At 37.7% G+C, this 22,101-nt stretch overlaps 1 protein-coding gene across 1 annotated transcript in view; it reads right to left on the bottom strand.

The window, feature by feature from the left end:
- Nucleotides 1–216: 216 nt before the first annotated feature.
- Nucleotides 217–22,101, bottom strand: part of LOC149027035 (importin subunit alpha-9) — a 30,117-nt gene continuing 8,232 nt past the window's right edge. Inside the window, exons 4-11 of the mRNA XM_089158419.1 lie at nucleotides 15,926–16,028; nucleotides 11,033–11,217; nucleotides 7,573–7,652; nucleotides 6,226–6,376; nucleotides 4,741–4,822; nucleotides 4,586–4,644; nucleotides 4,203–4,508; nucleotides 217–1,309 (exon numbers count right to left, since the gene is read on the bottom strand). Coding sequence (XP_089014545.1) covers nucleotides 1,145–1,309; nucleotides 4,203–4,508; nucleotides 4,586–4,644; nucleotides 4,741–4,822; nucleotides 6,226–6,376; nucleotides 7,573–7,652; nucleotides 11,033–11,217; nucleotides 15,926–16,028 — 1,131 coding nt within the window. The 3' untranslated portion in view covers nucleotides 217–1,144. The remainder of the gene's footprint in view (nucleotides 1,310–4,202; nucleotides 4,509–4,585; nucleotides 4,645–4,740; nucleotides 4,823–6,225; nucleotides 6,377–7,572; nucleotides 7,653–11,032; nucleotides 11,218–15,925; nucleotides 16,029–22,101) is intronic.

The raw sequence follows: 22,101 nt of genomic DNA, 5'->3' as shown, positions 1-22,101 counted from the left end.
AAACAACCATACATCATAGTTAAAAAATTTATAAAATAAAAAAATAAATACAAATAACTTAATCCAATAATTTTATTAGACGGATCAAAAAGGGATATATCATATCCGCATCCTATTAGTGATAGGATGGATCGGTAACCACCATACATTCAAGGGATTATGCTAGTTTTTTATAATATACAAATAATATTCAACGAGGGCAAACGGCAGAAGGCACAAGATCCAAAACCCTGAGTCCTCAACAACTAGGACGCAAAAGAAAAAAGTCAGATCCCACGGAGGATCGCAAACCACATGTTTGAAATCAAATGAAAACAACATAAACGTTCAAACTGGCCTCAGCAAATGACATCTTCTCAGAGATTTAGTAAAATGCCAACCACATAAATGAGCTAAAGAGGCACCAACCGATATCAGGTGGCTAACCAGCATGTCCTTGGGTTTCGTAGCACAACCAACTTTTGCTGGAGCCAGTCTGGAAACACGGGAATATATATTTTACAAAATTCAGGAGAAGATGACTATTGACTACTATAAATATAGACAATGATTTTCCAATCAATCCAGAAAGAAAGAGTTCAGCTGCTGCACACTAGCATATGAGGAAAACATCAATGGTTGGTTCTCTACGCAGGAGAGATGATACCTGCATCCTTGGTTGACCCTGGTGGCGGAACTGGGCTGCCGGTGTCACTTTCCTGCATAGAAAACCTGGCGTAGTTGAATCATGGGAATGAAGAAGAATCCATGAAGAAAATAGTCAGGCTCATTCCTGTGTTGCTTCTTTCCTTTTCCATTACACTTGGGAAAAGCTTGCAGGCTCACTCACGAACTTCGTTCATTTACTAACTGAACACTTTTTCTTGCAGGAAAGCTGGGATAGACTGGCAGCCTCGAAGTGACCTCTCCAATCCTTTAGACGAAATGGACAAATGGTTTGATCAAGTCAACAACAGACTGCAGGTTATGCTAGACCATGAATTAGTTTTCTTGATAAACTTGTATACATATGATGAGCACACTACACTTGCAAGTGACCAACCCCATGTTTTGTTTAATTTCCAAAGATTTCCAATGTAGTAGCATTACATATACACACACCCACAGGCAAGGAACTGCTTGTGGTTCTCTGGCTCCATTGTTTCTACTCATCAAGCCCATAGCCCTCTCCAAAATACTTGTCAACTAATCCATTTGCCATGTTTCTCAACTCTTCATTTTCATGAAATTGAAATCTTTCCATAGCTTCGATTCCATCTGCTATCTCAACAAGTTTTGGTCCTCCACCATTGGGCATCCCCCTCATGACCTGTACAATAAAGTTTTCAGGACAAAATGTTCAAACTGATTCTTGAAGTCCCAGCTCATTAATGTGTAAGCATTGCAAATCTTTTTTATTATTGGTATAGCATCGCAAATCTTATACCTAGCCATTTCCCCAAACAAATAAATTTTTGTCATCACAGTTAAACTGAAAAAATATGCAATAAACCTTCGCTTTTATATTTCAAAGTACAAAATCCATGACCAACTCCTACAATCTAGAAAAGTTTCATTCTGTTTTGAAGTACCCCGCTAAAAAATTGATCAGGGCCCCTAATGCTTCAATTTTCACTTCATGATCCTGGGAAGAATCTTGTCACTCTCATGTTACTGATCTAAGGTTTTCTTGATTTCACATATCTACTGTTTCTATATGCAAAATGGGACTGATCCTGCAACTTTAACATGGCATCGTAAGTGCCATCTAATTGAACTAGAGTTGGCCAACAAAGATAATATGACAGGTAAACCTTCCAGAGATAGAACAAGGGGAAGTTAAATAATAATAGTAGACAGAGAAATCAGAGTCGATAAATGAGAACTTTGTAATCATTGCCTAACACATAGTCAAAATTTCTCAAAAACATTCCAACTCTTAACTAAAGTATACTACATTTTGTAACCAATTCCTAGTTTAAAGGAGGGAAATAAACGACACAATCTGATCAAGTATGTTTATGATATTTATTAACAGGTAAAAGGTTACAGTTGTTAGACATTAGACAATCATATGATCACAAATATATCAAATTTCCTTCTAAAACTGATGCAATTTCCCTTCCCTTTACTTGCAACCAGATGGAACCTCATAGAAATAACCATTGACTGGCAAAACTATTTGCGAAAAGAGTTCTTCCGCCAGGACTGATCTGTGCTAGCTTATTCTGTTGACAATATATCAAGTGCCGCAGAGAGTTGTGATGACCTTGTCTAGGAGATGGTCTAAAAGATAACGATACCATGTGCAACAAATTGGGGCCTCATCGTAATACCCGTCTCTAGACTCTAAAGTACATGAAGACCTGCCACACCATACACAAAGAGCATAGCAAGAGGTAACCCAGCTAAGCATCCTAATGCAGATCCTAAGCTGTTTGGCACGAAGTACAGGAGAAGGTTTCACAAGCATAGGGCTGGTTCATTTGCTCAAACGGTGAACAACCCCTTGAACCATACAGCCAACCAACCATGGGTTGTGAGAGCCAGTAGGGCTGGGAGCCACAGGAGCCTCTCAAACCTAATATCTGCTGTAAGTAGGCGAAAACACTTTGTTCATGTCACCATTCACATGAACAGTTTCACAGCCAACATTGCCTTGGGATGAGCATTCCTAAAACATTTCTAGTGGAACTTAAATGAATTTCTACTGCAAAGCAAAGATTTTATTTAGTTTCCATATTTAATAGTTTCTATTTTATGCTGAGATGATCAGACATTTCCCTTTTAATTTTAGAAAGTTTCTATTCCATACTGTCTTTGCTTCTAATTCTGTCTTTGTTTCTCAATTATATCCACATCACATCTTTAATATTAGTAAGATTTGCAGCAGGACACAAATCACCAGGATTATAGAAAAAGTTTAGCAACTCTAGGTTCCAAGCCAATGTCCACCCTATTCCTACACCCTCCCTCCATTCTTGTCCGGTCCTTTTTCCCATGGAAAGTTATTTTGGCGAAATTCGCCAGTTTCGCCCCTTGGCGAAACGAAACCAGGGGGCGAAACGAAATATGCAATATATCGCCCGAAATCTCGGCGAAATCTCGCTTTTTTTCGTCGAACAAGCGATTTCCAGCGATTTCCGGCAATAAAAGCACCGTCTCAAGCCAAGTTGCAGGTTGAACACCACCGTCCATGGAGGAAGAAGATGAACAGTAAGACATTTTGAACCGTGAACCACACACGTGGAGACCACAAAATTATTAAAAAAAAAAAAAAAAAACTGACATTTCTTACCTGACTTGATGAGTGAGAGACATGATCTGACCATTAAACATTACTTTTAATATTTTAAAACGTTTGATGAGTGAGAGACATGATCTGACCATTAAACATTACTTTTAATATTTTAAAACGTTTGTGTCAAGTCATCATTAACGTTTGCATATTTATAATATATATTTATGTTATATATTATATATAAAATTGATTATATATGTATATTATATATTATATATGAGTATGATTTGACTAATCACTTTACCATATATTATTTTATATATTTTTTAAATCTGATGTTTGACGTTTTAGGGAAACAATCAATTTACCTGTCAATGTCACTTGTCAGTTATTAAATATTTAAAACTCATAAACTATAGTGTCATATCTCATACATTCATACATTTTTTAACAATTTAAATTTAATACCAATTTAGGGCGAAATTTCTCCGTTTCGCCCGGTTCGCCGGGCGGCGAACCGGGCGAAACGAACGAGATTTCTTTCCTTGCTTTTTCCTACTTTTCTGCCAGCTGTTCAAGGTCAGAACATGACTGAATCCTGCATCTAGACAGCAGGAGGTAAAGTCAAAATACAGAAAGCATACAGGATATTACCCTGCATTGGACAGAACTGTGGGACCGGGTTCAGCAAAACAGACCCACAGCAGGAAGGTAAAAGTCAAAATAAAGAAAGGATACAGGATATTACCCTGCATTGGACAGAACTGTGGGACCGGGTTCAGCCAAACAGACTCTAAATATTGGGACAAGGCTTAGAAGATGAAGGATTGGATGTAGGTCTACAAAGCCCAAAAGCAAAAGAAAAATATGTGGCAATCCAAAGGAACAGAAACATTAATGGGAGCTCGCCAAAAAATACACAAAATCTTAGCAAGTAGAACATTACATAAAATATGATGGATAAGAAAGCAGATTCACTTACCAGCTCTAAGAATTGAAGTCCTAGTCTTGCAGCCTCAACATCAGCAGATCTCACCAAAGTAATAAATCCTGGAAGGCAACCTCTACCAACAAGTAGGTCCAAATGCTCCAAAATCAAACGTGGCAGTCCAACACCTTCGGCTGGAGCAACACACAGGTTGCCTAGCGCATATGCTACTTCCTTTCTTATGTCAAATGGTGCAGTTGAAACTAGATGCAACAATAACGGAATTGCCTCACTAGAACATATCAACTGCTTGTGTGCAAGGGAACCAGCTGCTATGTTAGACAGAACCCAAGCTGCCTCCTACATTAATTGCAAAAGACTTCAGCCAGTGTGAACCACAAAAATAATGAAGTAACAACCAAAGATTAAAGATATACCTTTTTCAGAACCCGATGCTCACTACCCAAACATTTTGTCAGTGCAGATATCATATTATCTGCAAATTTTAATTATTTGCCAAGTCACATTCAGAACATTTTCTTAAAGAAAATTACAGTTTTGCATCCAAGCAAAGCAGAAGTGGTTCACTGACCAGTAACAGCATGCCCAGGCACCAGAACAACACTAGTTGTGTAATTATCACCTGAAACAAGATTACCTAAGCTTCGCAGGACCTACTTGAAAGCAAATGAAGGAATTAACTTTCCATATTTAAGGGAGAAAATGGAATAAAAGAATTATCAGATAGCTTCAGATGTATGCTTTTTTGTGAAATGAAAATAAATCAGAGTTAACACGACACCCACTGCCATGTCCGCACAATGCTCATTAGCTACTCCACATATTTTATTTTACTGACAGCAGGCTAACCATAACTTATACCAAATGCAAATTGGGCTGAAGGAAGACGATGAAATAATGAAACACTGTTTATTTCATTAAGGAATTGGGTTCAAAAACTTTAGAATGGTATCCTCCTCTTGTAACATGACTTTTATTTTTAGAGGAACGGAGCATAAACAATAACAAGTAACATAGCTAAAGAGGAAAAGAAACAAACAGAACCAAAGGAGGACAGGACTGGAAGAAGAGCCCCTAACAAGGCACAGGGAGCCCACTAGCCTTCCAATTCTGACAATCAAAAACAGAAACAAAGGCACCACCGACCCCTACTAAAACCAACCCAAGGAAAAGCAAACCCAAAATTGGACAGCTTCTACCACCGGAAAATAGATGTAGACAAAAGGAAACAAGAAACCAAAAATCTACTGATAACTCAAGAGACACTATTGTTAGCATCAAAGGTGCCAAAGATCCCTTCCTAGATCGTGGCTCGGGTTGTGATGACCACTGAAGGATTATAAGGAGACAAGTAGTAGCACCTCGTATGCAAGTGTCAGCTTCTGAATGGATTATAAGGAGACAAAGTAGCACTTGCATGCAAGTGTCAGCTTCTGAATTACTCGAAAGCACTTGATCCTACAATTGGTACCAATGTAGGTGGTCATGACTTCGAGTTGCCTCAATAGCATGTCCTTTTTGGGGAGAGGAGATTGTTAGTACCAAAGATGCCCAAGGCCATGTCTAATGTAGTCCTAGATAGATGATTGACTAGGACTCAGTTGTTCTAACGTACGTTATAAAACCAACTTGAAATCTGAAAATCCAAAATTGGGCAGAATTCCTAATTATGGGTGAGGGTTATTCAATTCAAATATTGGTCAGAATTGGTGGTTGGATCGTGAGATTTGAAAATTGGGTCTTCCCGAGAGAGAACAATGGCTAGGTATTCTCATGGTATCAATGCTGGAATGGTTAAAATATGTTCTGGCCAACTCATCAAGTCAACAACAAGAAGAAAATATCAATGATTGATGCACATTAACATTATGATATTGCCCAAGTATCTCACGATCCAGAATACAATATGACTACCACAAGCATTGGACATATTATAGTTGACTGCAAAGTGATGGTTATAACAGCCTTTATTGTAAGAAAATTTCATAAATATCAAATGAAGTTTAGCAAAATGAACACAATAAACTAACTTGAGTTATTTAGTTAAGCCTATTACCGGAATGAGCAACTGTAAGCTGCCTGATGTTGCCAGTTTCCCAACAAGTAGTTCAACAACATCACTCTTTACCAGCATTCCAGTAGCAATGTTTGAAAGAGCTGAAAGATATACAACTACCCATGCTACTTCAGTGGCCAGCTCTTCATCCCTGAATGTGACCAAATAACAACAATTGTAGAAATATCGAGAGTACGATTTAGTGACAACGAGAAATTGAACAAAGAAACACACAATATATTTTATCAATTGGAAAGAGATTGGAGTATAGCATCAGTATGGAACCAATAAATTAATTTTATGTGACGCATTGGAGATGTTCATGTACATGCTGAACAGAGTTTAATAGAGAAACCCATAGGATCCTAATTAAATCAATTCGAAGTTTTCTTTCAAGTTCTTGAAGATGTCCTTGAGGATTCAAGTACAAGACCAAGATTCAATCTATATTCAATTTCTACATGCAAACTAGCAGGAATCTCCCAGTAAAGTTAACTCATCCCTTAACCATCCTAAAACCAGATTTCCAACCTATCTCTTGAAATCCTCTCATCTCCCAGATTTCCTGACAAACCAATTGTTGGATTCTTCTAGGAGTCCAATTAGAGTTTGTATAGGAGTTAAATTAGAGTTTGTATTCATGTAAAATTATATTCCTTGTAATAGTGTACTTTCCACTTAATTATAAATAGAGGGCTTGAGATCATTGATCAATAAGCCATTCTACCAATATCATGTTTCTCAACACTAATCAAGATCTAGCTAAAAACAACCCATCCATCTTCCATTATTACCTCCATATCAATACCCAGCCATTTCCTGCTATCGCCTTTAAAACATACCAACAGTTTCCCAGTATCCTAGGGAAACCCAACGTTTAACCATAAAACCAATTTTGACCCATTCTAACCTGCCTTTTCACAAAAGATCCTGGAAGAACCGGCTCCTGGTTGAATTCCTACCAATCTAGGACTACATCAGGAATAGACAGATTACTCATTTCTGTGGTAATACCTCTGGCTCTACTCCACTTTCAACCTTTGTTACATTATGCTATTTTATGCCACTAATTATGTTCTTCCCATATTTTCATTATATTCTATGTTCCTTCTTCCTAGCAGAAAGATATAGACAGTTTTCTTCCTTTTAACCCATCGTGAATCTGCCCATGGACTGTTCTAACTCAATAACCATTCGCAATCTATTACCAAATGTAAACTGAATAGTGCTCATTGGTGGGAGTCATAATCCACTAGGTGGTGTTCATTCTCACACCTGTTAATTTCGACCACAGCAATCAGAAGTCACAGTGACCGGAAAGAAGAAAAAAAAAGAGCTTCTTCTTACGCTTTCCTCAAGTGCCAGACTATTGCATCCAGTACGCCATCAATTTTTATGAGCTCTGTTGCAGCTTTAGCGCCAGGTCCCTACAAATTTAAAAAAAAACACAAGGTACTCAGTTGAGTCAGATCAAGTAATCACAATACCATTAAACAAACAATCTTAGAACAAAAGAATATTAGTTTGAAGTCACAGCATGGAGGAAATGAATCTACAAAGAAATGCACAACAGTTGTGGACCCAAAAAACATTCCCAGATAGCAATACAAGATAAGATTATAACTTTTCCTTCTTACGGTTTCCTAGAGAAGGCAATAAACTAATGCACAAGACAGTCAATCTAATATCCTGAAACACCTAACAACTATGAACATGAGAATACAATGACATAGCATCTCCCCCCCCCCCCTTTATCTTTCTCTCATGCAATTTCTTCTCTGATTTCTTATCTTCTCTTTTTCTCTTTTCTTCTGCCAAGAATATATTTTCTCATTCAACTTGATCTTCAACAGAAGTAGAATGATCCCAAATCTTCTTTACCTATCTTCTAAACTTCTGAATTCCCCTACCCTAAATTTCTTCTTCTTTTTTTTTCCTTCCTATTTTCCTTCTTCTTAAACCCTAGTCATTAAAACCTATCTCCAGCCCAATCTAACCATAAAATCCATCAGAAATCCATCCCATAGCCTATACCTATTGTCCCCTTCTCCCAATCAAGAGTATACACCAAAATATTACCCAAAATCCAATGTTATAAGTATAAGCTCCTCCCTTGGATTTATGAACTCCCCAAAAACCAAATTTCAAACTTAGATCTACACTACTCTAACCATTAGAAGAGTCCCAAACTTTAGGGATCATCCCTATATACCGTTACCTAAGTTTTCCCAAGTTTCAGCCTATTCCAATAACTACTTATCACATATCTCAAGGACCTACCCCATCAATCTATATACCCCATCACTAAAATTTCTCCAAAACTATCTAACCACTATAACCCATGTTCTGTGTATCCCAATTAAATTTCTCCCAAAATCTTATAACCTAAACCCTTACTTTCAGTTAATACCCTAGCTTCAGTTTAAGGTTGCACCACCCTGTATATAGATAGAGCCAATGATATAAATCACCAAGAAACGTGGCACAAAGAATGATGTTGAGTTCTACTGAAATCAGGTGGCCCATTGTGAGGACTTTCTAGTGAAGGAAAATGGAATAGGGTTATATCGATGGTTGCTAGGTAATTGGCCTAGTTTGCTCCAAGGCAACTATGGTTTGAATCTTTGGGCGCACATTACATGTATATCAGCTTGAGGTGTACCTAATGTATTGCAGTAATACTTACTAGCAGAGATTTAATAATTGCATGTCCAGTTTTTATTTTCTAATAATGGATTGCAAGCATTATCATGGATTATAGGTGTCTTCCCATGCCCCCTCCACCTTACTAACCTTGTAGAAAAGCTGACTCCTATATGGAGTTCCCCTTTTTGAACATTGATTTAGGTATTGATGTTACTGATTTGGATGAATATACATGGTTTTGTAGGTATTGATGTTACTGATTTGGATGAATATGCATGGTTTTCCCAGGACCTCGAGGGACATGACTCTGGTTGAGTCTGCAAGCCGTGCTTACGGAGCACATTAGTTAATGGCTTATAAAATTACTTAATTCTTTCAATTATACAACTAGACTTTCAACAAGCAATTTTGAAGCCATGCGATGGCAAGGAAGGCGTATAGGTACTTAGGTAGTTTGTTTACTTTACTCTGATTGATTTATGCCTATAAAAACCTTCAATTGTTTGAGAATAATGGTTAATTTCATTCCTCAGCTGTTATGATAAATTGGTTCCTCTTATATACCATTGATGCTTGAGATCTAATAGAATGGTTGTGAGACGTGGCCGAAGCATGAGATCCTAGATTGAACGGGGTGTGCCAATGTACATACTAGTCATGGAACGAACCACCAGGGTGGGGTGCAACACGTGGAGCATTTCGAAAACAGAAACTGACAACTCCTGAGAAACATGTGGCCTATTCTCAGGTAGTGATAACTGTTAAGACTCTCAGAGAAGGGCAGAAAATTATCTGATCATCCTTCCTAAGCTGAATTCAAGAGTAACATGCCCCTACTATCAAGAACCAGTGTCATTCCTTTTCTATACAGTAATACAACCGACAGCCATGAGAATTTTTCTCTTTTGAAGCATAGAGCAACTAAAAATGAGTCTTCGTCCTTTCTTCATTTAGCCAAAATCTTCTTCCCCTCCACAGTCCACTTGCACCTCGAAAAACAAATTATTTATTGACATGCTAAAGCATGAGAAATGACAAAAAGGTGTAAAATCACATTGAGCTAGGATCCATTAAATATAATACCATACATAACACACCATACATCCTCGAGCAGCGGTGCTATTTGTAAAGTTAAACAGTCGCCAACAATGGCTTAAAATCTCGTGAAATTTCAGCAACATTTTGTGAGACTTCAGATGTTCTGAGGTGAAATTGACTGGTTGATTGGAACTTCAACGAAATTTTGGTTGAGATTTGAGAAATATACATGAGGATTCAACAGTAAACTGCCAATCAAAGGAGAATGCATAACACCTATTTAGGAACTATTTTTGCAATAATGATCATTTCAATGTTCTTTTTTACAGATAACCCTTTTTCTTGACGAATATTCAATTTTATTTTTTTTTGCCTAAAATAGTATTTCCATGAATATTAATTTATACTTCAATAATGTTTAGAGCTACCATCCACCACTTGTGGTGGGAGCGCAACCTCAGGAGATGTACCTCCAAATCTCGCCCCTTAGACTTGATTTGGAAGGCCCATCTGTTTTGATGTTTCTTCTAGGCTCTCGTCTCTCCCCCACTCCCCCAATGGCTGATTCCCCAAGGACTAGGCTTATAGTTAGAGCCTGGGGGCTCTCCACTACATTTCGATCATCTTCTTGATCGGCTCCCCCCCTATTTCCTTTTTTGTATCCTTTTGTCGTTTAATATATTATTTATTCAAACAAAAAAAATGTTTAGATGTGCCAAAATACTTCCAAATTTGATCACATAGACACAGAGTGCAAATGCAAAAGATAATTGTGGGTTGTTTTTTAACCAAACTAACCAGGGATAGTGTCTATAAGCCCTAAATTAGGTTATCCAAAAGAACCAGACCCATAAAATGCATAAAACCCAATGAAGCATACCAGCGAAACCCAGTAGAATTTGTACAAGGTTTTGGCAAGATTTCAGTCGTCTCGAGGTGGCTGAAACCTCAAGATGAAACAAAATCTTGAACCTTGTCCACAACAAGACTACTAAAAATCAAACATTCAACCAAAGAAAGCACATCCAACCAGTCATGGGCAAAAGAGAATTAGAATCATGCATGATTTTTCAGCAAAAGCATTAAAAATATGTCCCTTATTATTTATTGCAGAATGAGAAACCTTGATTAGGTTTGACAAAGCCCAGGCAGCTGTTCTCGCTGTTGAGCCCTTATTTGACATCATCATCCTTGCAAGTGGTGGTAAGGCTCCTTGAACCAGCAAAATATTCCTCAGCTCCTCTCCTTCACCAGCAACATTCCCCAGAGCCCAAGCGCATTGTTCAGCAACAGGGATGGAACTCTTCTCTACATGACAATCATAATTTAAGGAGGGGGGAAAATAGATCAAGAAAAGGCACAAAGCATTAGCAAAATGATACAGGATGAACTTGGAGTGAACAAAACTTGATTACAAGTAAATAGTAAACCAGATGATAGAGAATATATCAAACAAACCAGAGTCAAACCCCTATTTTTGCATGTAACCTAATTACCCATGGTATAGGTTGATAAAAGTGGCCTAATCAACAGAAAACCTACAGGATCAAACGCTCAAAAGTATATATCCCAACCCTAGAGTTATTCCCAATAAAAGAAACCGAATTTGGTGATGAATTTGAATCAGATAAATAGGTAATGCAGTTAATTCACACCTCAGATTATTTCTTTTAACAGCAGAATTATAAAATCAGACTAGCAGGATAGAGAAATCAATTCTGTAGTTAGATGGATAGGAATTCAAATCAGAACTGATGTAAACTGCAAATCAAGGGCCAGTCTTCAGGATCAATTCTATTGAATCAGCAGTAAAACTGGGGTTCTTAAGCCCTGTGGCTATGGTGTTGGGCAGTTTTGAGTAACCTAGAGTTTGGGAATAGGGAAGACAAAATTCGGTTTGGACTTAGAAGCTATGGTTTGTTGAAATTCAAATCTGATTTATTTTTTAAAAATTCAGATTCAGGTTACAGCGTTTTGGGAATCTAACAACTAGGTTTCCAAACATTAGGGTTTCTAGGGGATGGCTAGAGTTAGGGTTGAACTTAAGGAGGGGTAAGGGATGATGAATCTAAAAGGAAAATGGATTCAAGTGAAGGGTTTGAAAGACATAAGTGAAGGAGGGCTAGGGTTTCTAAGGTTTGGGGAAGAAGATAAAGAGTCAAAAATTTTAGGGTTTTGAGAAGAAAGTAGGGATGGGAATGGGGATTCAAGGTAGGAAAGGGGAGGGAGTGGTTGTGCCAAAGGGAATTTGGAGGTGGGGAAGGGTGGGAGACCAAGGAGTTAGGATTGAGGAAGTATTACAGCTGCCACAAGAAAGAGAAAGAGGGGGGAGGGGAAGAAAAGGGGCTAAGATGGGACTAGGGGATGGGGACTTTTCTCCTTTTTTTTTTTTTTCTTTTGGGGGGAGGGAGGATGGAAGAACTAGGGTTAGGGGAAGCCGAGAAGGGATAGGGGTTGCCCCAGGCTAGGGAGAAGGGGGGAAAAGTCTGTGATGGGAGAGAAAGAATAGGAAGAGTAGGGGCAGGGTGGGGGATGTAGCTACTTGTAGATGAAGGGAGTTTAAAGAACTTCAGAAAATTGAATGCTCAAAACCAGCTGGCTGCAGACCTCCTCTTTGGAAGCCCACAACCTCACCCAACGCCTCTTCCTTCAACAATGTTAATAAATCAAGTAGTAAAAGGGCTATGTTTATAGCCTGTTAACCTTACATAAAGGATTCGTACTAGGACTCAAAATTAGAAAGCAAATCAAACTAGGTCTACTACCTGACTCATGACTCTCATTCTACTAAGGATTCGTACTAGGACTCAAAATTAGAAAGCAAATCAAACTAGGTATACTACCTGACTCATGACTCTCATTCTACTAAGGATTCGTAACTAATCCTAGGATGACTCAAACTTCAAAGGAAGAGTATCACTAGTAGAACTTAGATTAAAACTAAAGGAATCCCTCTGTAAGTAGGACTGAAGGACTCCTAACTTGACTAGGACTCTTTCATAGACTCTTTCATAACTTAACAGAGGACTCAAATAACAGAATAAAGATAGACTTGGACTCCTAACAAGATTCTGCCTTGGACTAGATCAAATTCGGTTGGACTAGGGGTACCCAAAATGACCAAATGCCCCTTTTGCTGAAAAGACTTCATGCGGCTGGGCTGGACCATAGGGTGCTGGGCAGCAACCCTAAGCCATATTTCAGCTCTTGGGGGCCTCTCTTGGTATGGCTCTGGGTCCGGTTCACATCAAGAACACAAGGGCATAATAAGGAGATACTGAATGTCTCCAGATCAGCAGGTCTTATAAGCAAGAAATTTTGGCACAAGGTCTTCTCGAAGTTGATGAACAACTAGCCACAAGTTGAGAATGACCCGATCATCAGATTCTCCTAACCATGATTCGTGTAAAAAACTGCCTGCTCTGAATCCTTGGACAGAACATAAGCGTTGCAGAAAACAAAGGATTATATGCTTGATTGTTGATGGAAAAGAAGAATGAAGAAATAGGAGAAGATTTGACTAAGCACCCGAACTAGCCTTGACTGGAATGCCACCACATAGTACCACATCTCACAGTCACATCCGAGTCTCAAAGAATAAAGTAGAAGTCCTGAGCCAAAACCTCATCAAACAAAGCCATGTACAAGGCCCAACAAATCATTAAGTGATAATGTAATGTAAACTGATTAGGAAACTAAATAGGACAAACTCATATTGAAATCGGACTTATAGTATCCTAATGCAGTCTACCTAAATTACTTAATCTGGATTATAATGAGGAAATAAGACACTTAACTAATACCATGCACCCAGCCTCTGCACATAAAATAAGCCCATAAAAGTCGCCCACTGGATCAAAGGCACAACCAGGGTTTAAATATCAACTGATATGATACGATAAGGGCCGATAGCCGTTACATAGCAGTGTCAGTCGATACCAATATAATGCATACTCATACATTCTTTTCAGAAAATAGTATGCCTCTGTTGGTATGTATTGTGCCAGCATACACTATGATACAAACAGATAGGGAGATTAAAAGCAGAGTATTGCTATGTATCAGCCAACATGGCTACCAATACAGCTTGCTACATATTGATTATCGTCAAATACTGACACATGTTGATACAGCTATCAAAGCCCACATGACTATTAGACTATGATTTTGGTTATGTGGTCAGAAATTGTAAGATTTCAAGAAGAAAATGGAAGATTCCATAAAAATTTGACCAGTGTATCTAAACATGGTGTTTTAAATCCAATTTTTTGCTATAAATCAATACAATCAGTAAAACTGATGCATCAAACTTGATCATTTGCTAGAATTTCAACTCAAATTGTTGAAAGTCTCTTGTCACCTTATTCGTTGTTCTCTATTTTAGTGTTTTATGCATTATAAATGCTACATGTTATTTATGTTGTTTTTGGTTCGAAAGAGTATTCCATGCGTATGTTGACCATTTCCACATGTTTTGCAATGTTCGATATGTATTTCCAATGTGATACAAAACGATGTCATAAATCTCTTAAAATCACCTGACTAATACAGTTCTCCGTGCCAATACTTTAAAACTTTGGGCACAAGACAAACCTAATGCAACTCAAAGCTTATTTCCAAGAAAAAAGGGCCCCTTTAGTTGATATGTCTGCAACATGTCAATTCAAAGGAGCTTGATGACCAATACTGGTCTTTGGCGATAAACTGACTTTCCTCCATGAAGATACTATATTTTTTGCATTCGGTATAGTTGTTTCCCATTTATAGTAAATTATATTACTCTATCACGGAATTCTAGTTTATGTTAAACATATATATTTCAAACACAAGGTGTGAGTTTAGGTTATCACCTTTAAAATGTGATTATGGTAGCAGACTGCAAAAAATAACATGAGACTTTCTGTAACGCCAGGATGGCACTATGAAGTCTGAAGACATGGATTTTGAGTTGAGAAAAGCAGCACTTCTATGCAGACAAAAATGCCAAAGTCAAGACCAACCCCAATGATTCCATAAAAGCACGGCTTGAAGTTATTTATTTATTTATTATTATTTTGTGGTAAACAGCAGGACCTGAAATTACAGCCTTTAGAAAGCTTTGAAAATTGAACAAGGAAAAGAAACCTTTGAAACCAATATCATTATCGGCTAACAAAGAAAATATATCAAAGGCAAAGCATTTTGCAACCTTGCAGACAGCTCATTTGCTTAGAGAACGAACAATCAACGACGTGTGGGGATTAACAGGATGATTATGCCTATCAATCCACCCCTTGCAGCATACCCTGTGAACCCCAAGCTTCTCTTTTCATCAGAATGAACAATTAAGTGGGAAAAAGGGGGAAAGATTGGTGGGGGTGGGAGGGGCGCAATCCACTCTTTCTAAGAATGAGGAGTCCAAAATTTTTCTTCCCCTCAGGGTATGAAAATTTTTGTCATTCATATACTATGTTAATTAATTTTATAGTGCGTCCCCTATCATCATAAGAAGAGCTTTTGCCTCCTCGGGTTCTCTCTCCTCTCCCCCCCCCCCCTTTTCTTTTCCTCTTTTCTCCCTTTAGTCTCTTCTGTTTGATGCGAGACTCCTCAAGCTCCTATGTCCTCTCCTCTTGGTGGCATTCTAGCTCTTCTTCCTCTGTTCAATATAATTATTCAGACACCCAAAGAAGATCATAAACAGAGCCTATAAAATATATTATTATATACTAATTAATCTAGGGCCATATTAAATCCACGCATTATTTGAGTATAAAATCTGAACAAGGGATTCTCTCAGGATTCCTCTGAAGTCTTCATTCCATATAATTATCTGTTGCAATAGATGCCTCATTAAAATTAAGAAAGTACATGAATATTTTCTCTGAGTCAATTTTGAATCAAATGACCAATGCATCCCAAAAAAAGCTAATCTTTCATCTTATCACATACAAAGCCTAGAAATTCGGGATTAAAACTTAGGACCATCTATAATAACATGTCAAAATGACAAAGAGACAGACATGAAAGAAATACAAACCCCCAAGATGAGCAATAAGTAAAGGTAATGCAGGCAATAATGCTTTTGTTTGTTCTGGTTCCCCTGCAGCAATGTTTGTGAGGCACCAGGCTGCCTCAAGCAACTGCAAAATGATGAATAAAATAAAAAAAAGTATCATATTAGTTCCTTCATGACTATCTTTCATATTCCATTTCTAGTAAGTAAACTGCATTGCCTCACTGAAATAGAAAAACAGAGATGATACCTCTCATAGCAATCTTAATTTTAGCAAATTCTGTTGCAGGCCAGATTCGTGTTTTTCTTCGTAAACTTAGGGTTGCAATTTTGCAGCGGGTGCTTTACGTCATTAAGAAAAGTTATAGGGGGTAAAAGGGTTTATGTAAATTGGTTGGGCTACATTCTATGTTCAATAAAGTTTGGTTTTGTAAAAGAGTGAAGGATGAGGTAAAGGGATTTTAGTTGGCCTAAAAGAATTAAAATCAACCATCCTCTGGGAGACCAGATGAGGATCCTGAAATAGGGAATATAGGTAAAACTTAGCACAAAACCTAAGAACTGACTAATCCCTATATATATTACACACACATATATATATGCATGTGTGTGTGCAATAAATTTCTTGGGATACCTTAATAATGACATAAATGAAAGTTGAAAAGGACTTTAACCCTATTCTCTGTCAGATAAATCATTCCCCCAGGTGACAACAGTACACACAGGGTAAATGGGAAATTAGTTGGCTAACTATAATTCATTCACAGCTTCCAGAATTTCAGGAAGAAACAGAGATGTTGAGTATTGGGGAAGTAGTTTTCAGCAACTACTTAACATTTTTGTACATAGCAAATGTATATCAGGCTGTACTCTAACCATAGAATGAAGTGAATCAACTCTCAAGCTTTATTCTATTTTCTTTTTCTTTTTTTCTTTTCTTTTTCTTTTCTTTTTTTTTTTTTTTCTTTTTTTAAGTGCATAAAAGAATTCATTACCAAAGAGAGAAAGATACATGGCGCAAAGAAGGGGAAAGAGATGAAGAAAAAAAAGGGGGGGAGGGAGGAGGGAAAGAAACTGGGCTTTAAAGAAGCTCAACTTCAGAAGGGTGGGAGAGAGAGAGAGAGAGAGAGGGAGGGAGAGGGGATCACTAGAGAACAATATGCATGTCCCAATTCACACCAAGAAATTTTCCTTTAATTTCAAAGGAATTGGAGCCCCAAATCGGCTGGAGAGGCCTAGATTTAGAGGTCCATTTCCTGAAGTTACACTCCATCTGAAATTCCAAATAGGATTGGTAGCTGCATTGAAGACTAGAAACTAATCCAGTCACATGTGGCCAAACCCGCAAAAGACTTGGAAACCCAAGACCAATATCTCTCCAAGGGAAGAATTTAATTCTGCTGCTTCTAGGCCAACAGAAAGCTAAGATCCCCTTCCAAACCAAGGTCAAGAAATGCAAGAGAAGAAGGAATGATCTATAACTCCAAAACCATTCCAGCAAAGGAAAGAAACATCACTTTTTGTATGATGAAGAAGGGACTGTGTTGAGAGCATGGGAAGGCAGTCAGAGCACACACGCCATGTGGCATAGCAATGACAAAGGTGAAGCTTGAAACAAAAAGGATTTTGTCATGGAACCAGGAGGCACTTCTGGTGCAAACAAGGTCCCAAGCAGATTTGGCACTAAAATTCCTAGAGGTGTTTGGTAACACAATCATCTCTCCATTGGGGTCTTCTAGGAATAGCAAGAATAGAATTCCAAATATTGATCAAGACAGGTTGTCAAGAACAAGGAACTTATTTTCGCTGAATTTCGGCGAAATTTCGCCCCCTGGCGAACCAAAACCAGGGGGCGAAACGATATCTGGCGATATATCGGAAATTTTAATTTTTTTCATTTTTCTTTTTTGTAATTTTTATGCTATTTCTTGCACTTTTTAGGCGATTTCCCTCGCGATTCTATCACAATCTTACCAATTCTATCCTAGTGATTCAAGACTCAAAATTTAATGTGCTAAATGTAATTAAGAGGAGAATCTACATAGAATAATTTATAAATATGAAGCTATTTTATAGCAAAATCTTCAAGATTAATGAGCAATCTTACCAACTATATTCTAGTGATCTAGTCCTCAAAAGTCAACATGCCAAATGTGGTTAGAGAAGAATATATACATGAAATAATTTATGGAAACAATTTAAATTATGAAGGGATTTTGTAATAGAATCGTCGGTTAATCATTCCAACTATGTCCGAATGATTTAGGCCTTAGATGGTAACACGTTAAATGTGGCTAGGCAGGAGATTTAAATGGAAATATTTATAGGAAATAATTTAAATTTACCACATATTTGCATCAAATTAGGATAGGCATCAAATTTGGGTACAAAATGGCCAAATATACCCCCGAAACTAGAGGGCGAAAATTACCGAAAGTCAACATGCCAAATGTGATTAGAGAAGAGTGTATACATGAAATAATTTATGGAAACAATTTAAATTATTAATGAATCTTGTAATAGAATCTTTAGAGTGAATGGATAATCATTCCAATTATGTCTGAATGATGTAGGCCTCAAAAGGTAACATATCAAATGTGGCTAGGTAGGAGAATTTAAATGGAAGAATTTTAGGAAATAATTCAAATTTACCACATATTTGCATCAGATTAGGATAGGCATCAAATTTACCAAAAATTATCGAATAAAAATACCCAAAAAATTGGAGGCAAAATTTTCTATATGGGGGGGCGAAATATCGCCGAGATCTCAGCGAAAGTTCGTTCCTTGGTCAAGAAAAGGGAGATGCCCAAGCAGTAAGGCTTAAAATGGCTGCCACTTGGGGAGACCAAGTTATGTATGATTCTAGGGCTTACAAAGTGAAGAAGCTAGGTAAATGGCTCAAGTGATCCAACCAAAGGGCTCAGATTTTCCATTGCTAATGGTAGTTGTATATATAGCCCAAGACAACAAGGTAAGCAGCTAGATTTCTGCTCCACGCCTGAGAAGCATTCAGGAGAAAGAGACTGTCCAAACAGAGTCATTCCAGAAAGGATAAACATATAACCAATCATGTGATGCCCCACATTTTTATATTATTATTTTATTATGGTGTGTGGATGTGTTAGTCTTTAAGATTATTAAAGGATCCGATGATTGGTTTAATCAAATGATCTGAGTGTAGTTAAAGGATAGTTTAATTGAGGCTAGATTCCAATTGATATTTGGTCGAGGTCAGACATCGCTTGTGGGTCCCACAACAGTGGAATTAGACTGAACTGAAAATGAGGTAATGATCAGCATGATTTTCTGAACCCTGAGGTATTAATATTAGCACCTCAGAGTGGGTCTTGCGTAAGGTATTACAGCGGGCCCACAAGCCCATACCGAAGCCCACTATTTAATATATGTTATATTATGTATAAAAGCAAAGCATATATATGTATATTATATTATAAAATATATACAAGTAAAGGAATTAAGGAAAGAGAGGGAGGGAGGAGGTGACAGCTTTCCCCCAACCTCTCACCTACGTGTGACTACATAAGTGAAATGAATTTAATCAGAGATATGAGAAGGAGGAGGTGGCTTTCCCTAAAGTGGTAAGTGCGCAGAATTTTGGAAAATGAATAATGAGGCGGTAAGAGGGAAATAAGAGAAGAGGATTAAGGAGGAGAGAGAAGAAGTGAAGCCGTAAGAGAGGAAGCAAGAGGAGAGAGAATACTGAAATGGAAAATAAGGAAAAGCTGTGGAAAAATCGAGGAAGGAGAGAAAGTTAAGAAAATGAATGTTTGCGTGGGATAGGTTTAAGAGGAAGGAGAGAAATGAGTGGAGAAGTATTAAGAGACAGAGAGTGGAAGCCATTAAAAGGGAAGAGGAGAGGTATAGAGGAGAGAGATGAGAAGTGGAAAGAATGATTAAATGGAATGCTTTCTACGTGTAACTGAAGATAGCAGACAGAGAGAGAACGAGTGGAGAGGAGAGGAGAGAAGAGAGAAGGAGTTGAATGGAGAGAGAAATAGAAAAGGTAAAAGAGAAGCCATTAAAGGAGGAGGAGAGAGAAAGGAAAGAGAAAAGACGAAAGAGGAAAGAGGAAAGAGGAAAGAGGAGAGAGGAAGATTGTGGGGAGAGAGAGAAAGTAGGAGAGAGAAAATATTATAAAAAAAGGGAAATTTTCCCGTTGGTTCCCGCATATTCGAAATAGCCAGTAATTACTCGAGGTACAGGAGCGAGAGCGGATTTTAACGGAACCAGGGTCAAAACACACACATGGAACAGGACAGGTTAAGTGATATTGACCAACCTATGTATGTTAAGTGGGTGATTCATTTAATAGACATGTAGCATTTACAGAATAACATGAAATCTATTTTGTTTATTCGTTGATGCAATTTATGGAAAGTGCATGATATATGCCTTTGTGTATTGAACAAAATGCATGGGATTGGATGACAGTTTAATGACTTGATTGAATTGCTTGAATTGGAATGCTGACAGTATTCTCGAACTGTACGTTAATTATGAATTGAAAATGATGCTTATGTTTATCAGATGTGGAATTATCATGCTTTCATATTTAAATGATTGAATTACATGAACTGTGTTCAGATGAGACTGAATGATGATTGAAATGAAAAATGTACATTGAAATGGACAGAGCATGGTAATGTAATACTGAAATTGAATATAAGAAAGAATAAAAGAAAAATGAATAAAATGTTAAAGGCTTCTGTAAGTCTTGGTACTTATGTACCCAAATGGGAGGGCATGAAGCGGCTTCTGTAAATCCTGGTACTTATGTACCCAAATGGGAGGGCATGAAGCAAGACTGTAAAGTGAAAGAAAAGAAAGGAAATAATAAGAATAAAGAAAGAAAGAAAATGTAATGGCTTCTGTAAGTCCTGGTACTTATGTACCCAAATGGGAGGGCATGAAGCGGCTTCGGTAAATCCTGGTACTTATGTACCCAAATGGGAGGGCATGAAGCAAGACTGTAAAGTGAAAGAAAAGAAAGGAAATAATAAGAATAAAGAAAGAAAGAAAATGTAATGGCTTCTGTAAGTCCTGGTACTTATGTACCCAAATGGGAGGGCATGAAGCAAGACTGTAAAGTGAAAGAAAAGAAAGGAAATAATAAGAATAAAGAAAGAAAGAAAATGTAATGGCTTCTGTAAGTCCTGGTACTTAATGTACCCAAATGGGAGGGCATGAAGCAGCTTCTGTAAGTCCTGGTACTTATGTACCCAAATGGGAGGGCATGAAGCGAGACTGAAAAGTGAAAAGATATACTAGACTGATGATGGCCTTCTGTAGAGAACACCTGGCCTTGTGCCTAAAGACTAAAAGAGAATCTCTTCACGAGAACCTCTAAGACTGAGACTGAGACTGATGCCACTTGTGTGGTTTAGACTGATGGTGCTCTCTCTACAGTTAGTGCTTAGGTCTGGTTTAATAATGAAAAAGGAAAAAGGAACAGGAAAAGGATAAAGGAAAAGGAAAACTAAAGGAAACATTGGAATGTATGATGTTATATGATTTTGATGTGATTATTGATGCATGATGAACTGGCCGACTTAATTACATGGTTGTCTATATTGCTTACTGGGCCGCAAAGCTCATTATTGTAAATGTTGACAGATACTCAGATTCATGATAAAGGCAAGGGTGTTGCCACCTGTCGATACCTTTAAAGTTGAGGATGGAAACGTTTTCCTTTTGTTGCAACTGATATTGGTTTAATTGAACTGTGAATATATATATATATATATATATATTTCCTTGAGACTGTATGTACTTTACTAGATACTGTGGAAAGGTCAAATGTAAACATGACAGGACTTTAGAATGTGTACATATGTTTATGAGTCAAACTGTCAAACAGGTCGTTTATTTGTTCTTGAGAATGTTTAGTTTAGCATTTGGTCTTAGTAGTTATAATCAGGTTGTTTACGGAAAGGAACTGCCACGTGCCCTAGTTGAATGTCCATAATGTGGGCCCCACCAAGCATGTGAAAACTGGGGTCGTGACAAATCAACCCGTTTCCAGATAAGCTTGATGATACCAACTGAGTTTGCCTCCTTCTTGGGTAAACATAACGTAGTCCAGCTGATGGGATGGAGTTATCTAGAAGTGTCATTTCCTTTCCAAAGGAAAAAAGCCATCAGAGATTCAAATTGTCGAGTGAGGAAGTTCCAAGGGA

This window comes from Hakea prostrata, chromosome 1 (assembly GCF_041222555.1).
Source record: "Hakea prostrata isolate BN-2017 chromosome 1, UWA_Hpros_2, whole genome shotgun sequence".
Classification (NCBI taxonomy): Eukaryota; Viridiplantae; Streptophyta; class Magnoliopsida; order Proteales; family Proteaceae; genus Hakea; species Hakea prostrata.
This window is presented reverse-complemented; position numbering and strand designations above follow the sequence as displayed.